This window comes from Astatotilapia calliptera, chromosome 2 (genome assembly GCF_900246225.1).
Source record: "Astatotilapia calliptera chromosome 2, fAstCal1.2, whole genome shotgun sequence".
Classification (NCBI taxonomy): Eukaryota; Metazoa; Chordata; class Actinopteri; order Cichliformes; family Cichlidae; genus Astatotilapia; species Astatotilapia calliptera.
The window spans coordinates 10,649,441-10,674,843 of NC_039303.1; the positions used below are offsets into that span (position 1 = coordinate 10,649,441).

A 25,403-nucleotide genomic window follows, 5' to 3' on the forward strand; every position below is an offset into this window, starting at 1 on the left:
TCTAACATTTGTCTTCTCTTAAAGCAGCCAATCATAAAGTCAGTTTGTGTCAAACTGAGGCTGAACTGCAGGGCAGTCCTGGTATGAGATGAAGGATTATTATGAACCGTAAATCATGCAAAGCTACTCTTGAATAACGCTAATTCTCGTTTCCACGGCTGCGAGCTGGGGGATACCACTTCATGAAGCTGATAGAATCACATCATGTGCAAAAAAGCAGAGATTAGATCCTATGACCACTGAACCAGACACCCTCTACAAGTATACTTACCCCTGCGTGCCATTTCTCACGGGGGCTATATATCTATATTATTCTTTCTAATTTATAGTTTAATGTATTTTTGTATGTCCAACCTTGGTTTTTTCTATTTTTTGGTTTCTTTTTCTATGTTAATTTCTATGTAACTCTTGCATAGTATTAATTAATGTATTTATTTTTGTATTTTTCCTAATCTATGATTTATTAATTAATTAATTAATTTTTTTCTGAGGGGGGAGGCAGGAATACTGGCCCCAGTAGCGTCCTTCAGGGGCCGCTAATGACCCCAAATAATCTTTATTGTGGCGGTCAAACTGCTGATGAGTGTTTAACCTGCTGCCAGTAAAATTAGCTGCCAGTGGTTTTCATAATTAAAAAAAATTATATTCATGTTAAATTAATATTCAAAAAGTGAATTTATTTGAGTTTATTTGTTTTGGGTTTCTTTTTGTTTGTTTTTTTGTGGTACAATAACCCAATAACCCTCCCTTGAACAGATTTACCGATCGTACACTCTGTGCGCGTGTGTGTTTGTTATGTATTGTTCTACAGTCATTGATTTAAACACTCAGTCTCATCTTCTGATTGGCTGTTTCTACTGTCCGTCACCGGAAAAGGCGGGGACATTCCTGTAACGCAGATGAAGGAGGGGAAAAAGAGAAAGTTTTCAAGATGGCGGCGGTGTAACTTGTTCTTTGGAAAACAATAGAAGAGGCGCAGAGGGACTCTTATCCCACTGTTTCCCAGGAATTCGCTCCCAAACAGTTCATCTCGGACGTGGGCTCAGCCGAGGGAAAGATTATCCTTGGGTGTAACTCTGGGGAGATAGTTTTAAAGTATGATGGTTCATTTAAACGTTTCAGGCTAGCTATCTTGCTAGCTAGCCGAACCCCAAACAGCGTTAGTAGCTAGCGGCTAACGGCTAGCGGGAGGATCAGCTGTTCGGAGGACAGATGCTGGGACAGATGCTGTAGGAGAGCGGACAGCAGCACTCTCACAGTAAGTGACTTTAACTCTAACTGTGCTTCAGATGTCCTGAAAGTCTGGCAGTTTGTTTTCAAGCGCGTGAAGTTTTATTTCCATTAGCTGACAAGTTGTTAGCCAGCCAGCTAATCCCATGCTACCCGAGCTAACCTCCATCAGCCGAGGAGAATAAAGTTTGAGGGGCGTTGTGGAGCCGTTAGGAGGCTGTCGGGAGCGGAGCACCGCCGGTAACGGGCAGGTGGACGAGGAGACGGAGGCTAGCTCCAGACCAGGTTCTGCTTAACTCATTTTCTGGGGGTGGGGTGGGAGGATTTTAGGCTCCTACTTTGATTTAGAGTGGAGGAATGCGCTAGCCGAAGTTAGCCCAGCGGGAGTGAGTTTGAAGGCAGCAGCCTGTCTCTCAGACTGGGGTATAAATGATCAGGAGCAAAGGGCAGGGGCAGCTCGGGGAGTAAAGGGAGGACCAGATAGGCTCTAGCAGGACTCCGGTAGCTTTACACAGCTAATTAAACGAGCTGTTGTACAAAAGACCAGGTAGACGAGGAGGCTGGATGGTGCTGCCCCCAAAAACCTGACCTCTCCTCTCCGGCAGTGAGTGTGACTGAAGGCCGTTAGCAGCACAAAGGCCGCCTCCATGGAGCCAGCACCGGAGTCTTTGTAAAGAGTGAGGGGGGGTGTAGACGCCAGATTCAGCAATATATGGACGAAACCTGAGCCGGGAGTTTACTGCAAGGCTTTATTGATGATGGCGGATTTTGTTACACCGCGACGCAGCGAGGTGATGGAGCGGCTCCGCCGGAGGATCGAGCAGTTCCGGCAGCATCACAACAACTGCGAGGAGCGCTACTTGGCCGCGATGATGGAGCGGCAGGAGATGGACCGGCAACAGACCTACGCCCTGCACCAGCGCTGCCTGCAGTCCAAAGCCAAGCGGTCCAACAAGCACCGGCAGCACCAGCCCAGCGGCGATCAGGCCGGGCAGAGAGCGCCCGGAGGCGGAGGAGGAACCGGCGGGGAGCACGGGGAGAGCGGGGTGACGACGGGGGAGCAGAGCAGGAGCAGCACCCTGGTGAGTGAGCACACCCACAGGTTTCATAAAAATCAACATAAGCAGCTGGAGGGTCCAAACAAGAGACAACAGCACTGATACTGAAGAGTCTTTATTCATCCACCAGTGTCATTCCACACGTTTTTATAAGCATAGTTAGCCAGGGACTGCATCACTTCCTGACATGTTCATTAGATCCCTGCAAACATTATTTTAATTGGTGTTTAACACCAAAAACGCAGTTAAGTCCAACTCTTTTTAGTAAGATTTTTTTAAAAGAACTTGTTTCCAACATTTAATGAATGAATGATTCACTGTATTTTTTCTTTTAGAAACCTTGTTTTTTGTTACATCATGAAATCTGCCAATCAGCAGTACATAAAACAAGGACATTTATTGTGAAATGAAATAACTGGAAGAAGCCTACAGGTGTGAAACAAATTCTTTTGGGATAACAGCTGCTTCTTCATGATGGGCGGGTGTGGCTGAAAGACAGTATACCCAGCTGATCAGTTTATTGATTAAGGCGCTGAGAATGAGCCAGTGTTTCAAGCCTCACCCCCTCTGAAATCACTCACTAGGTGTAATACCCCAGTTAATCAGTTTGTTCTAATCACCGCCATTGATAAATTCCAAATCAATAACATGAGACCACGACAAAGCTGCTGATCAGTGAAGCCGCTTGCACTCGAGTGTTTGTGTGTGTGTTGTGGCGTTGCTGTGTGGTCATGTGACGTGTTTCCCCTAAGTTTGCCTGTGGTCGCTTTGACAAACTTCTCTGTTCAGTGCCTCTGAAAATCCAGGCACCTCTCAGCTCTGACCTTTGACCATTTGCATTTTCTGCAGTAATTTCGAGCTGAATTAAAAATGCCTGTGGATGATGGAATAAATTTGTTCTTCTGAAAGATTTTTGAAGGGTTTAGATCAGATGAGCTTCCTGAGAACAAACAGCAGTGTAGTTTTTGTTTTCCTGTCAGTCAGCCGTTTTCTGGTTAGATGAAATGAAGAGGAGGTTTTAGTCACTTAGAAGTTTCCTGCAGCTGATCGCTTACATGCAGGATCAATAAGGTGTGACGCTGCGGTAGAGGCTCGGGGTGTGTGTTCTCATATTTCGTCATACATTAATGTGAGGCGGCCCGAAAGCCCTGAGAGGTGACTCAGTGTGAGCAGAACCCCCCCCCCCCCCCCCCCCCCCCCAAACTGCTGACTCATCACAGAGGAAACTCCCGCTGTTAGGAAATGCCTCGCTCAGCAAAGGCTGGGAGGAGGCGGGGCTACAACTGGCTCCCCCTGATGTCACCGAGTGTGCGTGTAGAAGTTTTGAGTGAAACTGAGTGTTTTCACAACACATTGGCTGATAAGAGTCTGAGTCAGAGAGGAACTGATGTTTCAGTGTAATCGCATCCTCTGAGCGTTTTTCTGTCCGTCAGTTAACGAGCAGGAGCAGCACCTGAAAGTGTTCTGTGCTCGAAGCCTTTACTGTGGGTTCTGAGCATCGTATTCTAATTGGCTGTCACACAAACATTTAGTTGTCCTTCCCTCCTTCCTTCCTGTGTCATGTATGTGGTGTCAGAGAACATACAGTAATTGCATGTCATGTTGCTCTTTGTCATATTTAAACCAAACAATAAAACTGTGTTTATCACACAGTGATATCACCCATTTAAAAAAAGTAAATTTTTCACCACTCCTGATTTAAAAAAAAAAAAAAAAAAAAAAAAAAAAAAAAAAAATTGTCAAGCATTTTTTGCCCAAAAAAGCAATTCATCTGCAATAATAACAATAATAATAACAATAATGGTAATAATGATGATGATGGAGCAGAAGCTGTAGGGCTGTCACATCGTCAGTGATCTAAAAGTAGAAAGCGAGCTGTGGATGGTTTCACCTAGAGTATGTTGGCCAGCCTGATATCAGACGTCGGGCTGGTTCCTGAACAGCTGACTGTGGACAAACCAAACTCCAGTGAACCTGTTTAAAGTGGTTACTCTGTGAAGTCAGGATTTCTCCCCTTAAAACACTTGCAGGCCGACAGAAATGGGGCCCATAGTCCGGAATTTTGTGGCAAAGGCTGAGTCAAAAAATTCCAGGATGAATCACCCCGTAAATATTTGGAAACAGTCATTTTCTCTCAGAAAAAATGCACAGAGTGGCCATGACCGTCCCAAGAGTTTCAGCAGTGTCACTGTTAGTTACGAAGGTCAGAGGGTGGGACGTAGATTTGTGTTTAAAAGAAGCAGTTTGAGTCTGTGCCCAGGAGCACAATGATGACTTTGTTATTTGTAATGTCAGCATGTGTTGTTATATCACTCCGTTACCTGACAGTTGAGGCTGTCTCATTGAAAGGACTCTCGTTAGTCTCACTCCAGGTCTGTAACCATAGCAACATGGGTGGAGTGGGACCTGTATTTCAGGTTTTAAAGGCGTTCACATGGTCATCTTATTAGCATCAGAAACATAAAAACTTGTACACCTGCGGTACGACAGGTGCTTTGTTTGGTCAGCTGATCAGAGCAGAGTAACTGTAAATGAGGCAAAATGTGTCATTCAGAAGTTCAGGTATCAGTTTAGTAGATTTCAGTTTTGTTTTGTTTTACACTTTGATTGGTATGATGTCAGAGAGGGCATACGCTCTCACCCACCTGCCAAACGGAAGAAGTTTTCCCAAAGGGGGAGGGGCTAAAGCATCTTATTTTGGACTAATGAGCTTCACAGAGGCTCGTGTTAGACAAAGAAGGATTATTATGAACTGAGGGTCATGCAGAGTTACTCAGAAGAATCTAAGAATAAAAACCATTAACTGAAAATGGTTGCCTTTAAAAAAAAAAAAATGTTAAGCCTGTCTGACTCGGACACCAGTGAAGGCATCATGAGTTTTATAAACAGAGGGAGTGTGTGGGCGAACGTGACTAAAGGAAACTGAAACTTATCTGTGTTCAGATTCTGATGCACACACATGCCGCTAGGGCTGCTCGATTATGGCAAAAATGATAATCACGATTATTTTCACTGAAATTGAGATCACGATTATTTGACGATATTTATTTAACCCTTTAAGACCTACTATAGAACCAAGTCCACCAGAGCTTATATTATTTTTTTACATGCTGTAGTGCCATTTGTGGGAGCATTTCAAGTTGCTATACATCAATACAACTGTTATAGCCCATATTTTAATAATATGTATGCATTAAGTCCATAGTAATTACATAAATTGCAAAAAAGTGCAATAAACTACAAAAAAAATTGAAAATCGCTTTTGTTTTGTTTACATATATTTCTACTTGGAGAAATTTAAGAGGTTTATCCCTCAAAACTTTAAATACAATAAAGTTGCAAAAAATAGTTTCCCACCACAGGAAATTTATTTTGAGTGTCTTCATAGTTTTATTTTGGAGATACAGCAATTTTTATATACTGCAGGAAAAACAAAAAACAATCCTATGATGCAAATTTGCAAAGAAAACAGCATGTGCATCATTTCACTGTGGGAAGTGTTACGAACAGCTGATCGGATTGGCAAAGCGTGTTTCTGGAATATTATGTTTTTGTTCCTGCAAGCGCTTTTTATGCAATTTTTGCAAAGCTATATGTGGAACGAAACCGTGACCGAGGACAAGCTGATGGCATCAGATGTAAGTACAACTCCTCCGGTTTCATATGCAAAACAAATTATTGCGCTAGCTTACACGGTTCAGGTTCTACAGGGATTTAACAATAGTTACGCAAAACGGAGCGTGCTGCTCTGACCGGCTTTAAAGGGTTAACAATAACTTTAAAAAAATAATATAAAATAGTGTGCAACACCACTGAAGTTTTTTTTTTTTTTAACTCTCTTTTCAACCAACGGCAGTCACTCTCCAAATAACTTCTGCTTAGCTTTCCGAGCTTCCCTCGGGTCCTCTTAATCAGCGGTCTCCAACCTTTTTTGCGCCACGGACCGGTTTATGCCCGACAATATTTTCACGGACCGGCCTTTAAGGTGTCGCGGATAAATGAGGGAGGGGCTAATAATCGGCTCAGTCATTTTTAATGATCGTTGAAAGCCCAGATCGTAATCGTGATTAAAATTAGATTAATTGAGCAGCCCTACATGCCGCCACACACCTCAAATGCCATGACCAACCGAGAGTGTTGGCATGCCCACTAGGGCTGCCACAAACGATTGTTTTGATAGTCGACTAGTCACCGATTATTTTTGCGATTAGTTGACTAATCAGATCATGCATTCATTGGACGTAAAACGTACAGCTTATTGCACCAGCATGCATCTGCTCTTATATAACTATCATTAGCTTACAGCTTTAAGTGTTTAAGGTGCTAACTAAAAATAAAGACGTGATGATAGTTTCTTAAATTTTAATGAAATTTGCAGATTGTTTCGGTGGAGTTTAATAAACTCGTTGCTATCTAAAATATAACAGGACAACGGAGTATATTCTGGAGCATCTCACACTTCTGATAATCAGCTGTCTGCTTGACGTTTATTCAGCTGTGTAAAAACTATAACTTTAATCTCAGCCAAACCGATTTACTCAGGAACAAATAAAATACTAAAAAAATCCAAAAAATAACATTTGTAAGTTATCTAAGTGATTTGTATATGTTTAACCTGAGTAGCGAAAGGCGGCGGTGGGTTTGAAAACGATTTGCCGGGAGTCCGGTGTTCCCACCGGCTCTAGTGAGCCTTGCCCCCGGCTAGCTAACGAGCTAGTGGGTAACAGACGTCTTCGAAAACGTCGGAGCGCTTTTGAAAATATGTGGTGTCTTGATAAACTAAACAGATGTTTGAAGTTTACACAGATGCATTCTCGCCTGAAAATATGTTAAACATTTATTTTGTGACCCAGAAAGAATAAAAAGAGTAATATTAAAACTAACTAGCTGCCGCCATTGTTGGAAACTGAGCTGGGCTGCGCTATGAATTCTGGGACAGAGCTGCTTCTTTTTCTTCGGGGTTTAACAGCAGCTGGCATCCTTGTACATGCAGTGCTGCCATCTTCTGTTTCAATCCGTTATTACACTCATAAATCCTACTACTTATTCCTGCGTCTTTTGTGATCTTACAAAGCTTCAAACGACGCGTCGACAATTAAATCAGTCGTCGACGATTTTGATAGTCGACGTAATCGTGACTAGTCGACTAATCGTGGCAGCCCTAATGCCCACACAGGTGAACGTGAGGCCTTCAGACTGTTTTCAGAGCTTCCGGGAGAAGCGTCAGGGTCGCGGGAGGAGCTGAGGAGTCAGAGATAAGCTGCTCTGAATGTTTGGATGCTGCCACTTTGGCTTCACTCTGGCTAATCAGGAAATTCTCAGCATTTTTTGGCGAGGACGTGTTTTTGGGGGGGTTTTTTTTAAAAGGAAGGCCAAAGCTGCTCATCTGAAAGCAAAGGCTGGACCAGTGGGTGCAGAGCAGGCTAAACCCTGCCTCTTTTACATCTGTGAAGTTTTGATCCAGGACTTGTTGTAGGAAGAAAATCCCCTTTAAAAGCAGTGTGATCTTTTTTTCTTTTTTTTTTTTTAAATAAATCTGTTAGGGACGCTACTGTTGTTTGACTTTCCAGAGCAGGAGGCACTTTGGAGCTTGTGTCCACCTGCCTGCTTGTCATCACGGGTACCTCAGGTGTTCAGAGCGTTTGGCAATCGCGTAGTGTGAGGATCAGCTGACGTGCTGCGATCGGGCGAGTCGAGCTGCTGACAGAACGCAGCCGTCAGACCTGCCGACTGCCCTTTATATCCTTATGTAAGCCGGCCTGCCGGTGATTTTAGCAGCACCTGTCTCTCTGCTGCACACCCCCTGCAGCTCAGCTGCGCGTGTGCCTACTGATGGTGATGATACCAAAGTGAGAAAGAATTCAAATTACACAAAAAACAGAAGCAGTTGAACAGGGTATCAGTTTCTAATGCACCACAAAGTATCAATTTGACAATTGACAATTATTTATTTTATATCCTGTTTTTGTGCAACAAAGGTTTTGGTAACTTGGTCATTCCCAAATCACCCCTGCCCTCCTCTTTCAGCCTTGTGTTGGAATATTTTATTTAAAGCCTTTCGTTGATTTAGGTTTTATTTTCCCAAACAAAGTGGCACTTTTTTTTTTTTTTTTTTTTTAAACTTGATTTGTCAGCCGGTTAGAATTCAGACCCTGTGTAACATGCTGGGTCTGGGTCAGATAAAATGTAGTAATGTATTTTTTACAGATATAAATAATCCTTGTTTTGTAAATTATGTGTTTGTTTGTTTTTTAAACTCAGAGGTTCACTTTGAGGTTTGAACCGTCTGGGGTTTTGCTTTGAGTAACTCTTGATGCTTCTTTTTGTCGTTCCAACTGCAGGAGACTCTAAAGAGGAAGCTGGAGAGCCTCAGTCCCCCTGACCTGCGAGGACAAGTCAACAGTTATGAAAGCTTCCCGTCGAGCCAGAAAGGCTGCCAGGACAACAGCGCTACCGCCGGTTCCCCGCTTGACTCCAAGCCAGATATCAGCAACTCTAACGGGCCCATGTGCGAGTCGGGAGACGGTGGCAGAGAGCCGGGTCCAGACTTCCATCCGAAAGAGATGAAGCAGGAGCCAGACGACATCCTCCCCATCATGCCACCCCCGGTTGGCAACAACAGCCTGTTCCCTGAACTGAACGAACAGGAGTGGACAGAGCTGATGGAGGAGCTGAACTTCCCTGTGGACTACGAAGACATCCAGGAGATCCTCAACGATGGCTTTGAGGACCGCAAAGACCCTCTGGAACTGGCAGCCACTCAGGTTGGTGGTGGTGCTGTCGGGGGAGGGGCAGGAGGGGGGGGACAGTCTTCCCAGGGTTTACTTCCTCCAGATTTGGTGAGCGTGAAGGCGGAGTTTTCCCCACCCTCTGCCGTCTTCGAGCAGGATTCTCGCACTGGCTCCCCCCAAGTCAGATCCACGCCTTCCGGGACTGCTCCTCCTCATCCCACTAGCTCCCCTGTCGCCTCCTCCTCTGCCTCTTCCCCAGCTCTTTCCACCTCCCAGCCTGCTCCTCCCAGGCAAATCCAGCCTCCACCCAACCACCTCCTCCCTCAGGGGCCCAAAGACTTGTCCCCTGCCCAGCAGCTCCAGGAACTGGCTGTCCGGCAGCAGAGAGTCCAGCACCTCCACAGACATATGCAGCAGCAGCAGCCAGGAGCCAAGTTCCCCACCCACCCCACCCACCCCTCTCCATGGTCCCAGATGCCCAATACCTCTCAAAGCTCACAAGCGAGTGCATTTGGTATGGACAAATCCACAAATAACTCCCTTTACTCACAGGATTTCAATCCCAATGCCCAGAAGCAGCTGGTGATATCCAGTCAGCCCAACAAGGCCTCTCCAAAGGCGGGTGCCAGCAGCTTCATGCCGGGCTCCGCCGGACACCCCAACATGCTGGGTCACCCGACTTCAGGGCCGCCTCTCAGCCACGCGCCGGCAGCAGGTGCTCAGGCCCCGGCCGTCATGCTGAACTACAACAACACCAAACCTCTGTCGCACTATGAGGCGGGGCCCGGACCACCGCGACCCACTAACCAGAACCAGAAGGTGGGCCTGCTTTCACTCATCCAGCAGCAGTGCCGCAAAGAGAAGCCCTACCGGCCTCATATGCCACACCCACAGGTGAGAAGCACCCACGAGACACAGCCATCACACGTGATCCGAACTTGATTTAGAGCCAACAGTGACAGAAAAACTTAAATCCCCCCCATATTCCTCATTGGAATGGGGGGGCGGTAAAATCGGGCAGCAGCCTTTTGTTCAGCTTGTTAGTGTTTGTTTGGGTCGAGCAGCTGGTTGCTAACCCTCCCATGGGAGCGGGGGGGGTGGACGGACAGAGGGAGGGAGGCCATGACAAAGCAGCCTTTCATACTTTATACCCCCCCCCCCCCCCCCTCTGTCCTTGTCTGTGTATTTAAATTTAGCCGCTCCTGCCTGTACTTTTCCTCTCAGCAGACAGGACACACTGTTCCTGCGATGCTGTCTGTCTGCATTTTGTTCAAAGATGAACATTCCCAGCTAATTTCAATGATACGTCTTCCTGAATGGAATAACCTTTCCTGTAGCTCCCCCCTCAGGGTGCACCGTGCATTCTCAGCCATCATGAGCCTGTAGTTCCCTCCTCAGCCTCAAGGGGGCACTAGCAGGCCTTCAGGTAAATTCTGTGCAGTGAAAAATGAACAATTAGTAGTGTTGTCAAAAACTAAAATTACATTTATAGTTAGTGAGGATTTCAGAACCACTACCCTCTGATCATCACATTTGAAAGCTGTCCCACTTAATCTGTAAATGTTGTTTTAACCAAGATGAAGTTTATTTTAATTTATTTTGCTTTTATTTCATTCTTGAAAGTAAAATGTGCTGTTCAAGGACAGCTGGTCAGGAAAGAACATCATTTAAGACAAGTTCCATAATTTCAGATATAAAGATTGTTTTCAAGAGGACTTTAGGACACACCTAAATGATCCCAGCATAGAATCAGACGAATGAACACACAATATTAATCAACTGAAAAATATCCGTATAACTTCACCACTTTAAAGATCTGAAATCAGGAGCTTTACAAAGAAAAACAGTTGTCTGTTTTCATACAGACAAGACCGGTAAGTTTCTGAATGGAAGGATCACTCAACAAGTGGTTGAAGTTATTAAACGAGAACGCTGCAGCAGGTAACCTATGAGATGCTCTGGTTAAACTTTTTGCTCGACAGCAGCTCTGCGCTGGAGTCATGAAGAACTGCCTGACGCTGTTACCAAAGTCACATGAAGCTTTTTTAGAGCAGAGAAAAAAAAGTGTCGCTTCTTCTTCAGTAACAAAACACAAAACTTCATCTGCAGGATCAGAACGGCTACCCCGCTCCTCCACACGGCCCGGGGCCCACAAACGCCATGACGGCCAAGCCTGGAAACAACGCCATGCCGAGTAACCACGGTAACGCGTACATGACCAGTAAAGAGGCAGCAGCGAGGAAACAACAGCAACAACATCATCAGCAGCAGATCCTGGAGCAACAGAAACAGCAGCAGTACATTCAGAGGCAGCAGCAGATTTTAGCCGAACAGGTAAGACTCATCTGCAGGTGATTCCAACATTTCCAACCTGCTTGAACACTGAGAGGGTCAGTTTATTCCGTTATTGTCATTGCACTGCTCACCTTCAGTGGCCACGTGATAATGAGTTACACCTCGCATCTGTCCTAAATCTGAAGCCCACACAGTAACCCTCTCCATGTGTCTGTGTAGGAGAAGCAGCGGCAGCGACACCTGACCCGACCTCCTCCACAGTACCAGGACCAGTCGGGAACAACGGCCAGTCAGAACCCTTACCCACAGCAGCCGGCCAACCAGTTTACAGGTACGCCTACAGGAAGTGTTCACACAATGCATTTCTCAGGTCTCTCAGGCATGAATACCTCTGTGACAGAGCTGCAACTCTAAAAAACTGCCCACTGCTTCTTCACATGTGGAATGAGCTCATTACTGCCCCATGTGGTTGTTCAGGGAGAATACACAGAAGACAAAAAAGTGATTATTTTTTTGAAAGAAAAAGGTGGAAAAAGATGAAACGCTCCTGAGCAGGATCACAGCCTTTCCTGGGACTTTTTTTTTTATTACTTTGCTTTATTTATTTCATAATGAATGCTTTGTGATTCAGTTCAGAATCACAAAATCAAAGGCCACAAAATATAAGAAGAAGCAGACACCTTCCAATGCAGAATTATTAAGTACCAAAAAAGCACTTAAGTAATCATAACAGGAAGTAGGAGTTATTTGAATGTGTGTTCTGCATCTTTTTGGTATGGGATTGGTATGGGACTTTTTGGTTTGGTATCCTTCCTCATCCGCGGGAGGAAGGAGGATCAAAGTGCCGACACTTGGGTATAAGTTGTGCGTGTGCTTCGAAAGATCGGACCATGAAATGTTTTGAAAAGATGCTTTTTTTTTTTTTCAAGAATAATTTCAAGGTTCAAAATGCAGAGTTGATCATTGACCAATGGGAAAATTCCAGTTAAAAAAACACAGAACAAACAAATTCGGCATCAAACATAAACCTTAACCAGTTAAAGACCGTAAGATTGCAGCTCGGGCGGCTGAAGCTTCCAATATGATAGAGTTTATGGAGACGCACAGCAGAGGTTCGTTCTGTTTTCCGGCCTTAGGATAAAGCCCGTTAAAAATGGTATGATCTGTTACTGCAGAAAGTCGTAGCACACAAAAGATTAAATATTAAAATGACATCTAAAACGTTCAGGGAGCCAACAGAGAAGCCAGAATCAGGACCTTGTAAAACCAGCAGAGTTTTTATCAAAGTTCAGGATTTCGTGACCGTCTGGTCTCCAAAGTGACGAGTTTCCTCATGGAAATAAAAACACAGCCTGCGTTCTTACAGGTTTCACCTTCATTCATATTTAACATGAGACCACAGATTTATGGTGAATATCTTTAAAATGTGTTTGTTCTAAAAGTTTCCGAGCGGCTGTGTTTTATACCTGGACAAGTGAAACCAGAGTGAGTTTGGTTTCTGTGGGTTCAGGCTGACTGTGTAAATGCCGCTCATTTGAATGGGAAATGAAAGTAGCTGAACAGATCAGCGGTTCAGCTCCAGCAGGGTTAGAGTTACGGGGACAAACAAAATCCTTTTTATGTTTTCTATTACGAGATCTCAGGGATTAAATGTGCGACTAAGGAGCTTCACTGGGGCGACGCACTTATGTGGCCCACTCTGAAAAAAGATTTTGACGCACGTTTTCCTGATTGTTGTTTTCTTCTGTTCTTCTGGTTTTGTTTAGCTTCCTCTCAGCCAATGGGCAGTGTCAGCTCCATGGGAGGCCCCGCCCCCGGGTCCCGTATGTTCCCTCAGAACCAGGGCATGATGAGCATGAACATGGGTCAGGGTGGTGGTCCAGCAGGTGGCGTAGCCCCGCCCCCGACAGTGAGTCAGGCTGACATTAGTCAGGGGGGTGGAGCCGGCGTGGACGTCCTCTACAACACCATGAGCATGCACCCCAACCACCTGGCCCAGCAAACCAGTCTGCAGCGCCAGACGTCTCTGAACACCACCATGAGCGCTCCGTACGGGCACAACCTCCTGCCTCAGCAGCAGCACCTGAAGACGCCGCCCAATGCAGCTATGTTGAAGCAGCCTCATGTGGCCGGAGCTGCCCGTCTCCCAGCCTCCATGCAGGGCAACATGGGGGGCGGCAACATGGGGGGCGGCATGCCGGGCGGTCAGAGCACCGCCTGGCAGCAGCAGCTCGTCAACCAGCCGCCTTCCAGTAATGCAGGCCTGTCCTTCAGCGGCCCCCCCAATGCCTTCCACATGCCGCCGCAGCAGCAGCCTTGCATTCCCAAGATGCCATCCGGCTCCACCCCCTTTGGCGGAAACCCAGGTGGACGTCCGATGGGTGGTCTGAATCCCGGACAACAAATGATGCAGACAAACATGGCAGCGGCCCAGCAGAGGGCACTGCCCAACCCCCAAAGACAGGGCCAGCCAATGACCAATCAGCAGCAGGGCCCCCAGAACCAGGCCGTACTCCCCAACCTGGCAGCGTTTGGACAGCCGCAAGGCAACGGTCGCCAGGGACTACAGTGTAACCAAGGATACCAGGTGAGCCAAACAGTGAGTCAGCAGCAGCATCAGGTGTCATTCGGATACAACGTGGCGTCGGGGAGTTTCCCCGCGGAGAGCGACCTGGTGGACTCGCTGCTGAAAGGACAGAACACGCAGGAGTGGATGGCCGACCTGGACGAACTGCTCGCCAACCACCACTAGTCTCACGCACGCACGCACACACACGAAGCCTGCAGAGTGAGCCGCCGACCACTTCCTGCTGCCACCACGTGTTGGCGTTAGTCGCAGAAGGCTGGCGACCGCGTCACGTTCTCACGCTGTCAGAGAGAAGCCTGTCAGCACCGCACACACACAGACTGGCCGTTGAATCATTGCAGCACGATGAAGAAACACAGTGTTCAGAGCTCCTGTAAGCGGCCACATTCCTGCTCGGAGGCTCTGCAATTCAGCTGAGTCAGCTGATCCGTGCAGCTGAGCTCCTCCGGGGTTTCCCACAGATCAGACTGAATTCACGGGTGGGAACACCACACTTTCTTCATTAGATCAATAAATATTTAAATAATAGAGTAAGAAAACCAGCTGCCTTTCCAGGAAGTTCCTCATCCCACTGTTCGGACTGCAGCTGGCTGTCCTCTTGCTCTGAAGCCGCGGTGACCTCGCTAAACCTGCTTCAGGTTCAAGGTGGAATGACCTCCCAGCTCACCGCAGCTTCAGAACATCTGCCCACATCAGCGGTGATCCGCAGGCATCCATATGAGATGAGGTGATGGAGTCTCTGGAAAGCAGCTGAGCGAGTCTGTGGGAAACACGACAGGAACGGCTGGGGCAGTGACTGACCTTTCAAAATAAGAGTGATGGGATAGTCCACTATGAAACTGATCGTATTGTCGTTTTGAGTGAAAATTGTCGTTTAACATCTCCACGCGGTCCTCGAAGGCTCCGTTCAGATAAGCAGATTAACGAAGCGCTCGGTGTGTAAAAACACTCCTGGTAGAAAAGTCCTCAAAAAAAACATTTAAAAAAAATTACTGTTGCAGTCCTGACATGAGCTTCCATTCTGGACTTGGATGCACTATACAAATAAAACCAGTTTTAAAATGCAGATTGGGTTTTTTATGGAGTAAAAAAAAAAAAGTGGACTTTTATATGAATATTAAGAATTGGTTCTAAAACGATTGCCACCTTCTTTTAAGCTGCTGTTGTCCCTGCAGGATGGCACTAATCAGCTTTTGTCCTCAAACTTTCTAAATTTATGGAATGAAATGAGCACACAGCAGGCGTGTTTGGGCCTAATCTGGGCTAACTTTGGCACAACAGAGACAGATGCTGATTTTCAGAGTCAGGTGTGGGCCAAACATTGGCTGCTGTGTGGTGTTCGACCTTTTATTGCACATTTGGAGGACATTACGTGATAAACATCAGAGCATATCTGCTAATGAACGGGACAAGAACTAACTGGCGCTTCGAGAGCAGCCAGACGAGATTCAGGTCAAAGCCTGAAAAACCCACCACCTGATACTGGATCAGCTGTCTTTAAAGGAAATGAAATCAGAGCGTTGAAGCTCGGTTTAATTTTTCCCCGTATAAAGACTGTAAGTGTTTGTGATCCTTTGCCTGAAGGTTTCCTGATTGTTGTGAAGTAGCCTGAACTGATTAAACTGGTTTCTGAGACTTTCTGTTCTCTTCCACCAGGAGTGTAAATCTAAACATCTGCACACGAGTCAACGGTAAACACAAACAAACTGTGTGCACGCACAAAAACAGCAGTAAGATTACTACTGAACCTGCAGTCCCTGCCTTCGACCGCCACGTTAGCATTAAGTCACATTAAAGGACCATCCCTCTGTTTTTTTGTTTGGTTTTTTTTTGGGGGGGGGGGGGTTCAGCTGGTTGTCTGTTTTGTTTTTTTATTTTTAGGACTGAATCAACATGTGTTTGTTTCTGGTTTTACAGCTTGAGCCGGGTGATTTTCATACTGTAGGGAAATTATTTTCTCCATAAACATTTAAATAACTTAACAATAGCGCATTCTTTGTTTAGGTAAATGAGATGCTGGTATATCGAGCCTTTTTTCCCCCTATGAAATGTCATGTTTTAAATTTGAGGCCAGCTGGTTGTTGGAGGCTCACAGATATTCCAGCAGATTTCATAAATCGAGGGGAAAAAAACAGAGAAATGGTCCTTTAAAAACATAACAAGCCGCCGGGAAATGAGCAGCAGGAATCGGAAAGTTTCTGTCGCGGAGTCCAGTACTTGAACCTCCAGGTGAATACGCAGAGTCCAAACAAACAGGCGCACTGAACCGCGATGCCTTTAAGTCACTCATAATGTTATTCTGTGATTCAGCCTGGTGAGAACCTGCAGAGAAATCATCCATCACCTCCTCTAAAGCTGCGTTTCTGAGCGGAAAAACATGGAAAACACAGGAAACTTGTGCCCTTTAATGAGGACATTTTGCCCTGTGTGTGGTCTGACAGACAGTGGTCTGAAGGCTGATAGAGTAAAATGCCCTGCCAGTCTGAAGAATTTCAGTCCTTTTATTTAAGGCAGAATTCAAGTAAAAATAGTTTTCACCCTCGTCTTACACCTGCTTCATATGTACAAGAAAATTTGGCCTCGGGATTTAGATCCCACTGTTCTCACCTGGATGTGATTTAACATAGAAATATAAAGTAAATAAAAATAAAATCGAAACATTTCCATGTGACAGTTTGACGCTTTGTTTTAAGCTAGAAATTTAATGTGAACTAAACATCCCTGCAGTCGTTGGGCTCGGTCAGGTTGCTCAGACTCCGTGCTGGGGACGCGGCGTTGGCGTTCCTGTCATTCAGAGACTTCAAACTGCGTCATCTGCATTTGATGAATCTTCCGTTGTGTCCACACAGTTGTCACCGCCGGCGTTAATCAGAATGAACCATTCTGACGGTTCTCTGCAAGGTGGAACTCCGGCCGGGTCGCCACGTTGAAAGTGGAGCGGTGACCCGGTCGTCCTATCTACTGTACTGTTGTCCATGTTTGCGTGTCCTCGCGGCAGCGCTGTTCCTGTTTTTGTCGCCGATCGGTCGCTCGGGGATGGTTTCGTGTTTCCATTCAAATCGCTGCCAATCCCTGGGCCCGCCTTCGACTTCCAGCCTCGCTCGGTCTCCCGGGGTTTTCTGGGTTAAATGTTGTAAACAGGCTCTGTGTAAATGTCTATAAATATATTTTTTGTATGTATGCCTTTCCTAATGATCTGGAGAAGATAGATGTTATTTTTATATATTGCAGCGGATGTTTTGTAAGTATTTTATACTTTTGATATGGTTCTCTGTAAAACAAGAGTATTATGTAAATATAGTTCTTTAGAAAGCTGCTGCCTGTGTGTTTCTGTCTGTGTGAGTTCTCTAGACCTGATTCAACACATTCACTAAATGAGACGACCTGAGTTTTCTGTGGAGGTTTTCCGTCCTCCATCATGGAAATGAAATGAAGCTCTTTCTAGTTCATGAAGCTGTTTCGCCTCTTGTTCAAGGTCACGTGGATCAAGGTGTGAGTGGGGACTCTTCCAAGGTGCAATCTCATGACTGTGTTATAGGTGGTTGTTAATGGTGTCATAGGCCACCACCTCGTCGCACTGCTCATCAGACCCAGCACCATCCTCAGTCACTGCGATGAGCAGTGACAAATGCTCGCACCTTCTCATACATTGCTGTGCAAAAGTCTTGAGTCAAGTCTTGGTTATTAGTTGCTTTTTCACTCATTTTCAGTCCAATCCTTGTACCTGACCATTTTCAGAGAAGTTTCTTGTTTTGTAAACTCTTTGAATTATTCAAGCATAAAAAGACTCCATACTCAAGGGTGAACCGGTGTTGTCTGCTCATAACAGACATCATAACAAATAATACATTTTAAATTGTATTTTTAGGCTCCGTATTAGCTGCCTCTGATGTGACCCTAGTATACAAAGTTTTCTAGAGTCAGACTTTCAGCCCCCAGCCATGTCACGCATGCAGCACCTTGCAGTTAACAGGTTATGCTGCTGCAAACACTTTAATTTTCACTTTTTCATACCTCAGTTCAGCTGAGTTCACACTACAGCGTTACCTGTAGCAGCATGTTGGAAGCAATTTAACTGGATGACTTTGTTGTCAAACCACAGTTTTTAATATAAGACACCAGTTTTGGGTTGGACCCTTTCGTTATCGAATCTGAGGCAGAAGAGAGGAGCAGCTGCACACAGCGTTTCAGTCTCTTAACTGTATAAAGCCAGTGGAATTTACTTTAAGCTGTTAAAGTATTACAGGCAGAAAGCAATCACACAGACACACAATCAGCAGGTACACAAACCCCAGAGTGGTGGCAGCCATCCTATTCAAGCCATGTTTACAGTGATATTAATCCTGTTAACTGTTACTTTTCATTACAGTTAATGATTCAATTAATTGGGCAAAGCAGAAGCTACTTTAGAAGCTTTAGAAAAGTTTCTTCCTCTCACCTAAAGGTAAATCTAACAATAAAACAGAGTTTACAATCCAATAAATCGCTGATTTACATTCCTTTGTAACAATATTAAAACTAAACACGGGCTGCTGCTGGGTTATTGACAGGTAACATCCTCCTGACTTGCTCTCTGCAGCTCTGCTGTACTCTAAATAAACAATGAAGTCCAATTTGACCAGAACAGGAAGCTAATAAAGTACATCAACTCCTGGGCTTGTAACAGTCTCCTCTGAAAATGTGCTGTAAGGACAGATGATTCATCTACTGCAGACTTACAGGTATAAACAAACCTGAACCTTTCTGATTCAATCGCTTCTAGTGAGCGGTCTCTTGGAGGAAACAAAAACTGGTTATTATTAGAAAAGAGCCTGAGGGAACTGTCGGGAAACTACAGTCCTATCAGGCGTTTCCGTCTGGCCCCACAGGTTTACTCCCTCTCCCTGTTACCTGTGCTCGGGTAGTTGTTCTCGACAGAAAGTAGCGACGTTTTACTTTAGTGAACAGGTGAGTGTTGTTACATTACTGTTCAGTTTGTGGTTTACAAGAGAGGAGGAGGACTCATTTTGGGCTTAACTCCATGTTTGTGTTTCACATTTACACCTTCAAGCATCCACACTAGACTCAACATATTCATGTTCTCATCTATAAATGCTGTTTACTGACATCAGGTTTCTTATTTCTTTCCACACTGCCAGAATTATTTACACATCTTTAAGATTATGATTAGTTACTGCTCTTGATCTTTACCTTTTTAAGTCTTTCTGCCCCAGTCTTGCACAGGGTCAGCTCACAGCTTTCCCCTATTTGGAGGTGAACCGATTCCATCAGGCTGACCTTGCCACAGTCTGTTCCCCCTTTCCTAATCATGGACAAACAGGTGAACAGCCAATCACCTGGCAGAGAGCATCAAACTGCCAGGTGGCACTTGTTACATACCCACCACAGGTATCTGTCTGAAGACTAGGGTTAAAATCATCTTGTACTAAATAACTAGGGCTGGGAAGCATAAACTCCGTGGCTGGTGTTTCACTGGTATATTAGTCTTGTTGGTTTGTGGCCTGACTGGACACATGGCTGGGCGAGTCTTGTGGTGTGGCAGAGTGTAACTGTTGAATGTATGAAAAGCAGGAGTTGCAAAGTTTAACTAAAATAGTGTTATGAAAATTTAGCTTGGTAGTTGGGTCTGGTAGCTCTGTAGACCATTAACTGCTGTGACTTACTGTGAGCTTTGTAGCTACGTTCCCTCTTTGTTGGCGTCTTGGAAATTTTGGTTGATGTAGGCATTGTTGTTTTGGTATGTTACTGATGCTCATACTGGCATTTTAGCAAAGCAGTGTACAGGGAGTGCAGAATTATTAGGCAAGTTGTATTTTTGAGGAATAATTTTATTATTGAACAACAACCATGTTCTCAATGAACCCAAAAAACTCATTAATATCAAAGCTGAATGTTTTTTTAGTTTTAGCTATTTTAGGGGGATATCTGTGTGTGCAGGTGACTATTACTGTGCATAATTATTAGGCAACTTAACAAAAAACAAATATATACCCATTTCAATTATTTATTTTTACCAGTGAAACCAATATAACATCTCCACATTCACAAATATACATTTCTGACATTCAAAAACAAATCAGCGACCAATATAGCCACCTTTCTTTGCAAGGACACTCAAAAGCCTGCCATCCATGGATTCTGTCAGTGTTTTGATCTGTTCACCATCAACATTGCGTGCAGCAGCAACCACAGCCTCCCAGACACTGTTCAGAGAGGTGTACTGTTTTCCCTCCTTGTAAATCTCACATTTGATGATGGACCACAGGTTCCCAATGGGGTTCAGATCAGGTGAACAAGGTGGCCATGTCATTAGTTTTTCTTCTTTTATACCCTTTCTTGCCAGCCACGCTGTGGAGTACTTGGACGCGTGTGATGGAGCATTGTCCTGCATGGAAATCATGTTTTTCTTGAAGGATGCAGACTTCTTCCTGTACCACTGCTTGAAGAAGGTGTCTTCCAGAAACTGGCAGTAGGACTGGGAGTTGAGCTTGACTCCATCCTCAACCCGAAAAGGCCCCACAAGCTCATCTTTGATGATACCAGCCCAAACCAGTACTCCACCTCCACCTTGCTGGCGTCTGAGTTGGACTGGAGCTCTCTGCCCTTTACCATCCAGCCACGGGCCCATCCATCTGGCCCGTCAAGACTCACTCTCATTTCATCAGTCCATAAAACCTTAGAAAAACCAGTCTTGAGATATTTCTTGGCCCAGTCTGGACGTTTCAGCTTGTGTGTCTTGTTCAGTGGTGGTCGTCTTTCAGCCTTTCTTACCTTGGCCATGTCTCTGAGTATTGCACACCTTGTGCTTTTGGGCACTCCAGTGATGTTGCAGCTCTGAAATATGGCCAAACTGGTGGCAAGTGGCATCTTGGCAGCTGCACGCTTGACTTTTCTCAGTTCATGGGCAGTTATTTGGCGCCTTGGTTTTTCCACACGCTTCTTGCGACCCTGTTGACTATTTTGAATGAAACGCTTGATTGTTCGATGATCACGCTTCAGAAGCTTTGCAATTTTGAGACTGCTGCATCCCTCTGCAAGATATCTCACTATTTTTGACTTTTCTGAGCCTGTCAAGTCCTTCTTTTGACCCATTTTGCCAAAGGAAAGGACGTTGCCTAATAATTATGCACACCTGATATAGGGTGTTGATGTCATTAGACCACACCCCTTCTCATTACAGAGATGCACATCACCTAATATGCTTAATTGGTAGTAGGCTTTCGAGCCTATACAGCTTGGAGTAAGACAACATGCATGAAGAGGATGCTGTGGACAAAATACTCATTTGCCTAATAATTCTGCACTCCCTGTATGTGGGTGTGTAGCGGTACATTATTTGGTGTTGGGCACTTTTGATGAGATCTGGTGCTCATTTAGGCACAGTAGATTTTCACTTGTTGTTCTTAGGTTATTGTTTTGTTTTTTCCTGTTGAACCCATTTGCAAGGATAGACTTACTATCCTGCAGCTGACATGGCTTGATCCCTTCTGTATATCAGCTATGCTATCAGAAACCTCCTGTACTAAAAACTGGTTTGCCATGCATTACCATAACTGCCAACATTCACTTTTACATTCCACTTAATTTGTGGTGGTAAGAAAACTGGCTTTAGTGAGGGTGCGGCTGTTGGCTTGTTTGTGGGCCAGGTTGTATGGTAGCAGTTTTGACGTTGCCTTGTGTTGCTTTTTTGTTTTCAGAATAATTTGCAAATGTGAAGGTGGAACATTGATTTTTATTTGTTTATTTATTTGTTTATTTATAAGGAACCCCATTAGCTTCCACAACAGTGGTTGCTAGTTTTCCTGGGGCCCAAACCATCAAATACCACCAAATAAAATGTTACACAATGAGTTGGATGCAAAAATGTCCACATAATTTGGCTCTTACATCCACAATAAGGTTTTACAATTCTGAAAATGTAAACATGTAAATATTAAAAAATTATAAAAAAAAACACTCAAACAAAATACACAATTTCCATTACAAGTGACATTACCCTCTACAATTTTTACAAATAAATTAAAAACTGCCTAAATAGGCTTTTAGGTGATTTTTAAAATGATGAATAGAAGCCAATTCTCTAATTGCATAAGGCAACTTATTCCACTGAAAAGATGCTCTAAATATAACAGAGTTTTTCAAAAAGTTACTTTTAACTCGAGGAGTTACTAAATTGTGGTTAGTTGAGAATCGTGTGGCATGATTATGTATTTCATCTGGATATAAAAATACAAGTAAGCCATAGTATAATTTAGCTTGTACAGAAAGCCAAGAAAGTTTACCCTGCATTTTATCAATACTTGTATAATATGAACACCTTAACACTAATCTGGCCGCCCTATTTTGGACTAACTGAAGTCTGTTCAGATCTGTCTTATTAGCTGCTGACCAAATGATTGAGCGGTACTCTAGATGAGATAATACTAGTGCATTAATGACATCTTTCATAATTGAAGAAGTGATATAAAAAGAGCATTTCCTAGCTATAGCTATGCCCTGTCCCATTAATAACAGAGTTGATGTGCTGAGACCATGAAAGGTGGTGGTTTATGGTAACACCAAGTAATTTAATCTGGGTGACCTGTTCTAATACTGATCCAGCTATGGAAAGATTTAGTTGTGGGCTGTTGACTAAGCGTACTCTACTTCCTATTAACATGGATTTGGATTTAGACACGTTTAAAATCATGTTGTTTTTACTTATCCAATCAAACACGTTCAGCAAATCTAGTTGTAATACGCTTGTCAATTCAGAGTAGCTACTGGCTGAATAAAACATGGTGGAGTCATCAGCATACATTACAAGATGAGATTTCTCCAGGACATACGGCAAATCATTTGTAAAGACTGAATAGAGAAGTGGACCGAGGCAGCTGCCTTGGGGTAGACCACAGTTCATTTCACAGCCCTCTGAGAAATAACCATTATAATAAACCTTTTGCCTTCTTCCAGACAAATAACTTTCCATCCAGCACAAAGCAGCTGGTGAAAATCCATAACATTTTAGTTTATCTATCAAAAGATCATGATTTATCAAATCAAATGCAGCACTAAAATCCAAAAATACCACCCCGGCCAAATTCCCATTATCTAGATATTTGTACCAGTTATCTGTCATGTGAATAAGAGCTGAACTGGTGGAATAACCAGGTTTGTAGGCATGTTGAAGCTGAGTGAGTAACTGATTTTCTGTTAGGTAATGTTGAATTTGTTCATAGACAATCCTCTCCACAATTTTACTTAGAATGGGGAGTAGACTAATAGGTCTGCTATTGACACCATTAAAAATGTCATTCTTGTTTTTAGGAATGGGCAAGGCAAGTTTATTTGTATAGCACAATTCAACAACAAGGTGATTCAAAGTGCTTTACAGACACATTAGAAACAAAAACAAATAAAAAGCATGATTTAAAATTGATTAAAACAAGCAAACAAACTAACTAATTAACAAACAAACAAACAACAGTATATAAAATCAAAACAGATAAAATCAGAACAGTAGATAAAATCAGTAGTTAAATGTAAGTTTTGAAATTTAAGCTTAAAGTGTGGATTTGGTGCTTTATTCAAATGCAGCTGAGAACAGGTGAGTCTTCAACCTGGATTTAAATAAACTGAGTGTTTCAGCTGATCTGAGGCTCTCTGGGAGTTTGTTCCAGATATAAGGAGCATAAAAGCTGAATGCAGCTTCTCCGTGTCTGGTTCTGACTCTGGGAACTGATAAAAGACTGGATCCAGATGACCTGAGGGATCTGGAAGGTTCATACATGGTCAGGAGGTCATTGATGTATTTTGGTCCTAAACCATTCAGAGCTTTATAGGCCAGCATCAGAACTTTAAAGTCTATCCTCTGACAGACAGGCAGCCAGTGTAAAGACCTCAGAGCTGGGCTGATGTGGTCCACTTTTTTGGTCTCAGTGAGGACTCGAGCAGCAGAGTTCTGAATGAGCTGTAGTTGTCTGACTGATTTTTTAGGTAGACCTGTAAAGATGCTGTTACAGCAATCAAGCATACTGAAGATGAATGCATGGACTAGTTTTTCCAGGTCCTGTTAAGACATCAGATCTTTTATCCTTGATATATTCTTGAGGTGATAGTAAGCTGACTTTGTTATTGTCTTAATGTGTTTTTCTAAGTTTAGGTCTGCATCCATCACTACACCCAAATTTCTCGCCTGGTTTGTGGTTTTTAGATGTATAGATTGAAGTTCTCTGGTGACCTGTAATCGTTTTTCTTTGGCGCCAAAGACTATTACCTCAGTTTTGTTTTTGTTTAGCTGGAGAAAATTGTGGAACAACCAGTCATTAATTTCCTCAATGCATTTACCAAGAGCCTTTTTGAAAAAACTTGTTGGCAGGACATCTAAACAGCAAGAGGAGGAGTTCAGTTGACCTAAGATGTCCTCCAGGTCTTTGCTGTTAATAGGGTGAAACTGTTTCATGGTGTTTAAACAGTGTTTCGGTGGACACAGTACATATCCTGCATCTACTGTTGATGTACCAATTGCTTGTCTAATCTTTTGGATTTTTTCTGTGAAGAATTTGGCAAAGTCATTGCAGGCCATGGTCGAATGAAGTTCAGCTGCCACTGGCACAGGAGGGTTTGTTAGCCTGTCAACTGTGGAAAATAAGACCCGAGCATTATGGCTGTTTTTAGTGATGATGTCAGAGAAGTAGGACCTCCTTGCACTCCTCAGTTGTAAATTATAATTGTGAAGTTTCTCTTTATAGATGTCATAATGAACCTGGAGGTTTGTTTTTCTCCATCTGCTCTCAGCTTTCCTACACTCTCTTTTTTCATTTTTCACCAGTGTGGAGTTTCTCCATGGAGACTTGTTCCTTCCAGAGATAACCTTCACCTTAATGGGAGCAATAGTGTCCATTACATTTAACATTTTAACATTGAAGCTATTGACGAGCTCATTGACTGAACCTTTGGACAGGTCAGGTGTTAATGGGAAGACCTGGTTAAAAATTGCACTACTGTGTTCAGTTATACACCGTTTTGTGATCACTGTTGTTGATATATTTGTGTGGGCTGAGATTTTACTTTCAAAGAAAACACAGTAATGATCAGACAGGCCCACATCAGACACAGTAACCTTTGAAATGCTCAGGCCTTTGGAGATCAGTAGGTCGAGAGTGTGTCCTCTATTATGTGTGGCCTCTGTTACATGCTGAGTCAGCCCACAGTTGCCCAGAGTGTTACTCAGGTCTTTAGTCCCTTTGTCCTGAGGGTTGTCCACATGGATGTTAAAATCCCCAGCAATAATTACACAGTCGAAATCAACACAGATCACAGACAGCAGTTCACTGAGGTCATTAAAAAAGTCTGTGCAGTATTTGGGAGGCCTGTAAACATTAAGAAACACAACTTTGGATGGGGCCTTCAGCTGTAAAGCCACATATTCAAAAGACTGAAAACTTCCAGGAGATAGCTGCTTACATTGAAATGATTCATTAAATAAGACAGCAACCCCTCCTCCTCCAGCCATAATCCTCG

The 25,403-nt window shown here is 44.0% G+C and overlaps 1 protein-coding gene and 1 long non-coding RNA gene across 3 annotated transcripts; one reads left to right on the top strand and one right to left on the bottom strand.

Annotated features, from left to right (window-relative positions):
• The first annotated feature begins 887 nt into the window (after positions 1 to 887).
• maml1 (mastermind-like transcriptional coactivator 1) lies at positions 888 to 15,541 on the top strand. 2 transcript variants are annotated; one of them, XM_026184596.1, is made up of 6 exons: positions 888 to 1,258; positions 1,836 to 2,312; positions 8,630 to 9,913; positions 11,129 to 11,353; positions 11,534 to 11,645; positions 13,081 to 15,541. In XM_026184596.1, exons 2-6 carry the CDS (start codon positions 1,986 to 1,988, stop codon positions 14,064 to 14,066), a joined length of 2,934 nt encoding a protein of 977 aa, XP_026040381.1. In that variant the 5' UTR covers positions 888 to 1,258; positions 1,836 to 1,985; the 3' UTR covers positions 14,067 to 15,541. The 2 variants fall into 2 exon arrangements, with proteins under 2 accessions (XP_026040381.1, XP_026040388.1); XM_026184603.1 differs by having other exon boundaries at positions 2,018 to 2,312.
• An 843-nt stretch (positions 15,542 to 16,384) lies between these two features.
• LOC113031998 (uncharacterized) lies at positions 16,385 to 19,216 on the bottom strand. Its single transcript, XR_003273835.1, has 2 exons — positions 19,092 to 19,216; positions 16,385 to 17,020 (listed from the first exon to the last, which is right to left on the bottom strand). It is a non-coding gene; the product is annotated as an uncharacterized LOC113031998 (long non-coding RNA).
• Between the last annotated feature and the right edge of the window lie 6,187 nt (positions 19,217 to 25,403).

Bases quoted from the DNA above. Each gene is read 5' to 3' on its own strand.
- maml1 (XM_026184596.1), top strand. From the start codon at position 1,986: ATGATGGCGGATTTTGTTACACCGCGACGCAGCGAGGTGATGGAGCGG. The intron at 2,313-8,629 runs GTGAGTGAGCAC...TTCCAACTGCAG, and splicing joins AGAGCAGGAGCAGCACCCTG to GAGACTCTAAAGAGGAAGCT. The intron at 11,354-11,533 runs GTAAGACTCATC...GTGTCTGTGTAG, and splicing joins AGCAGATTTTAGCCGAACAG to GAGAAGCAGCGGCAGCGACA.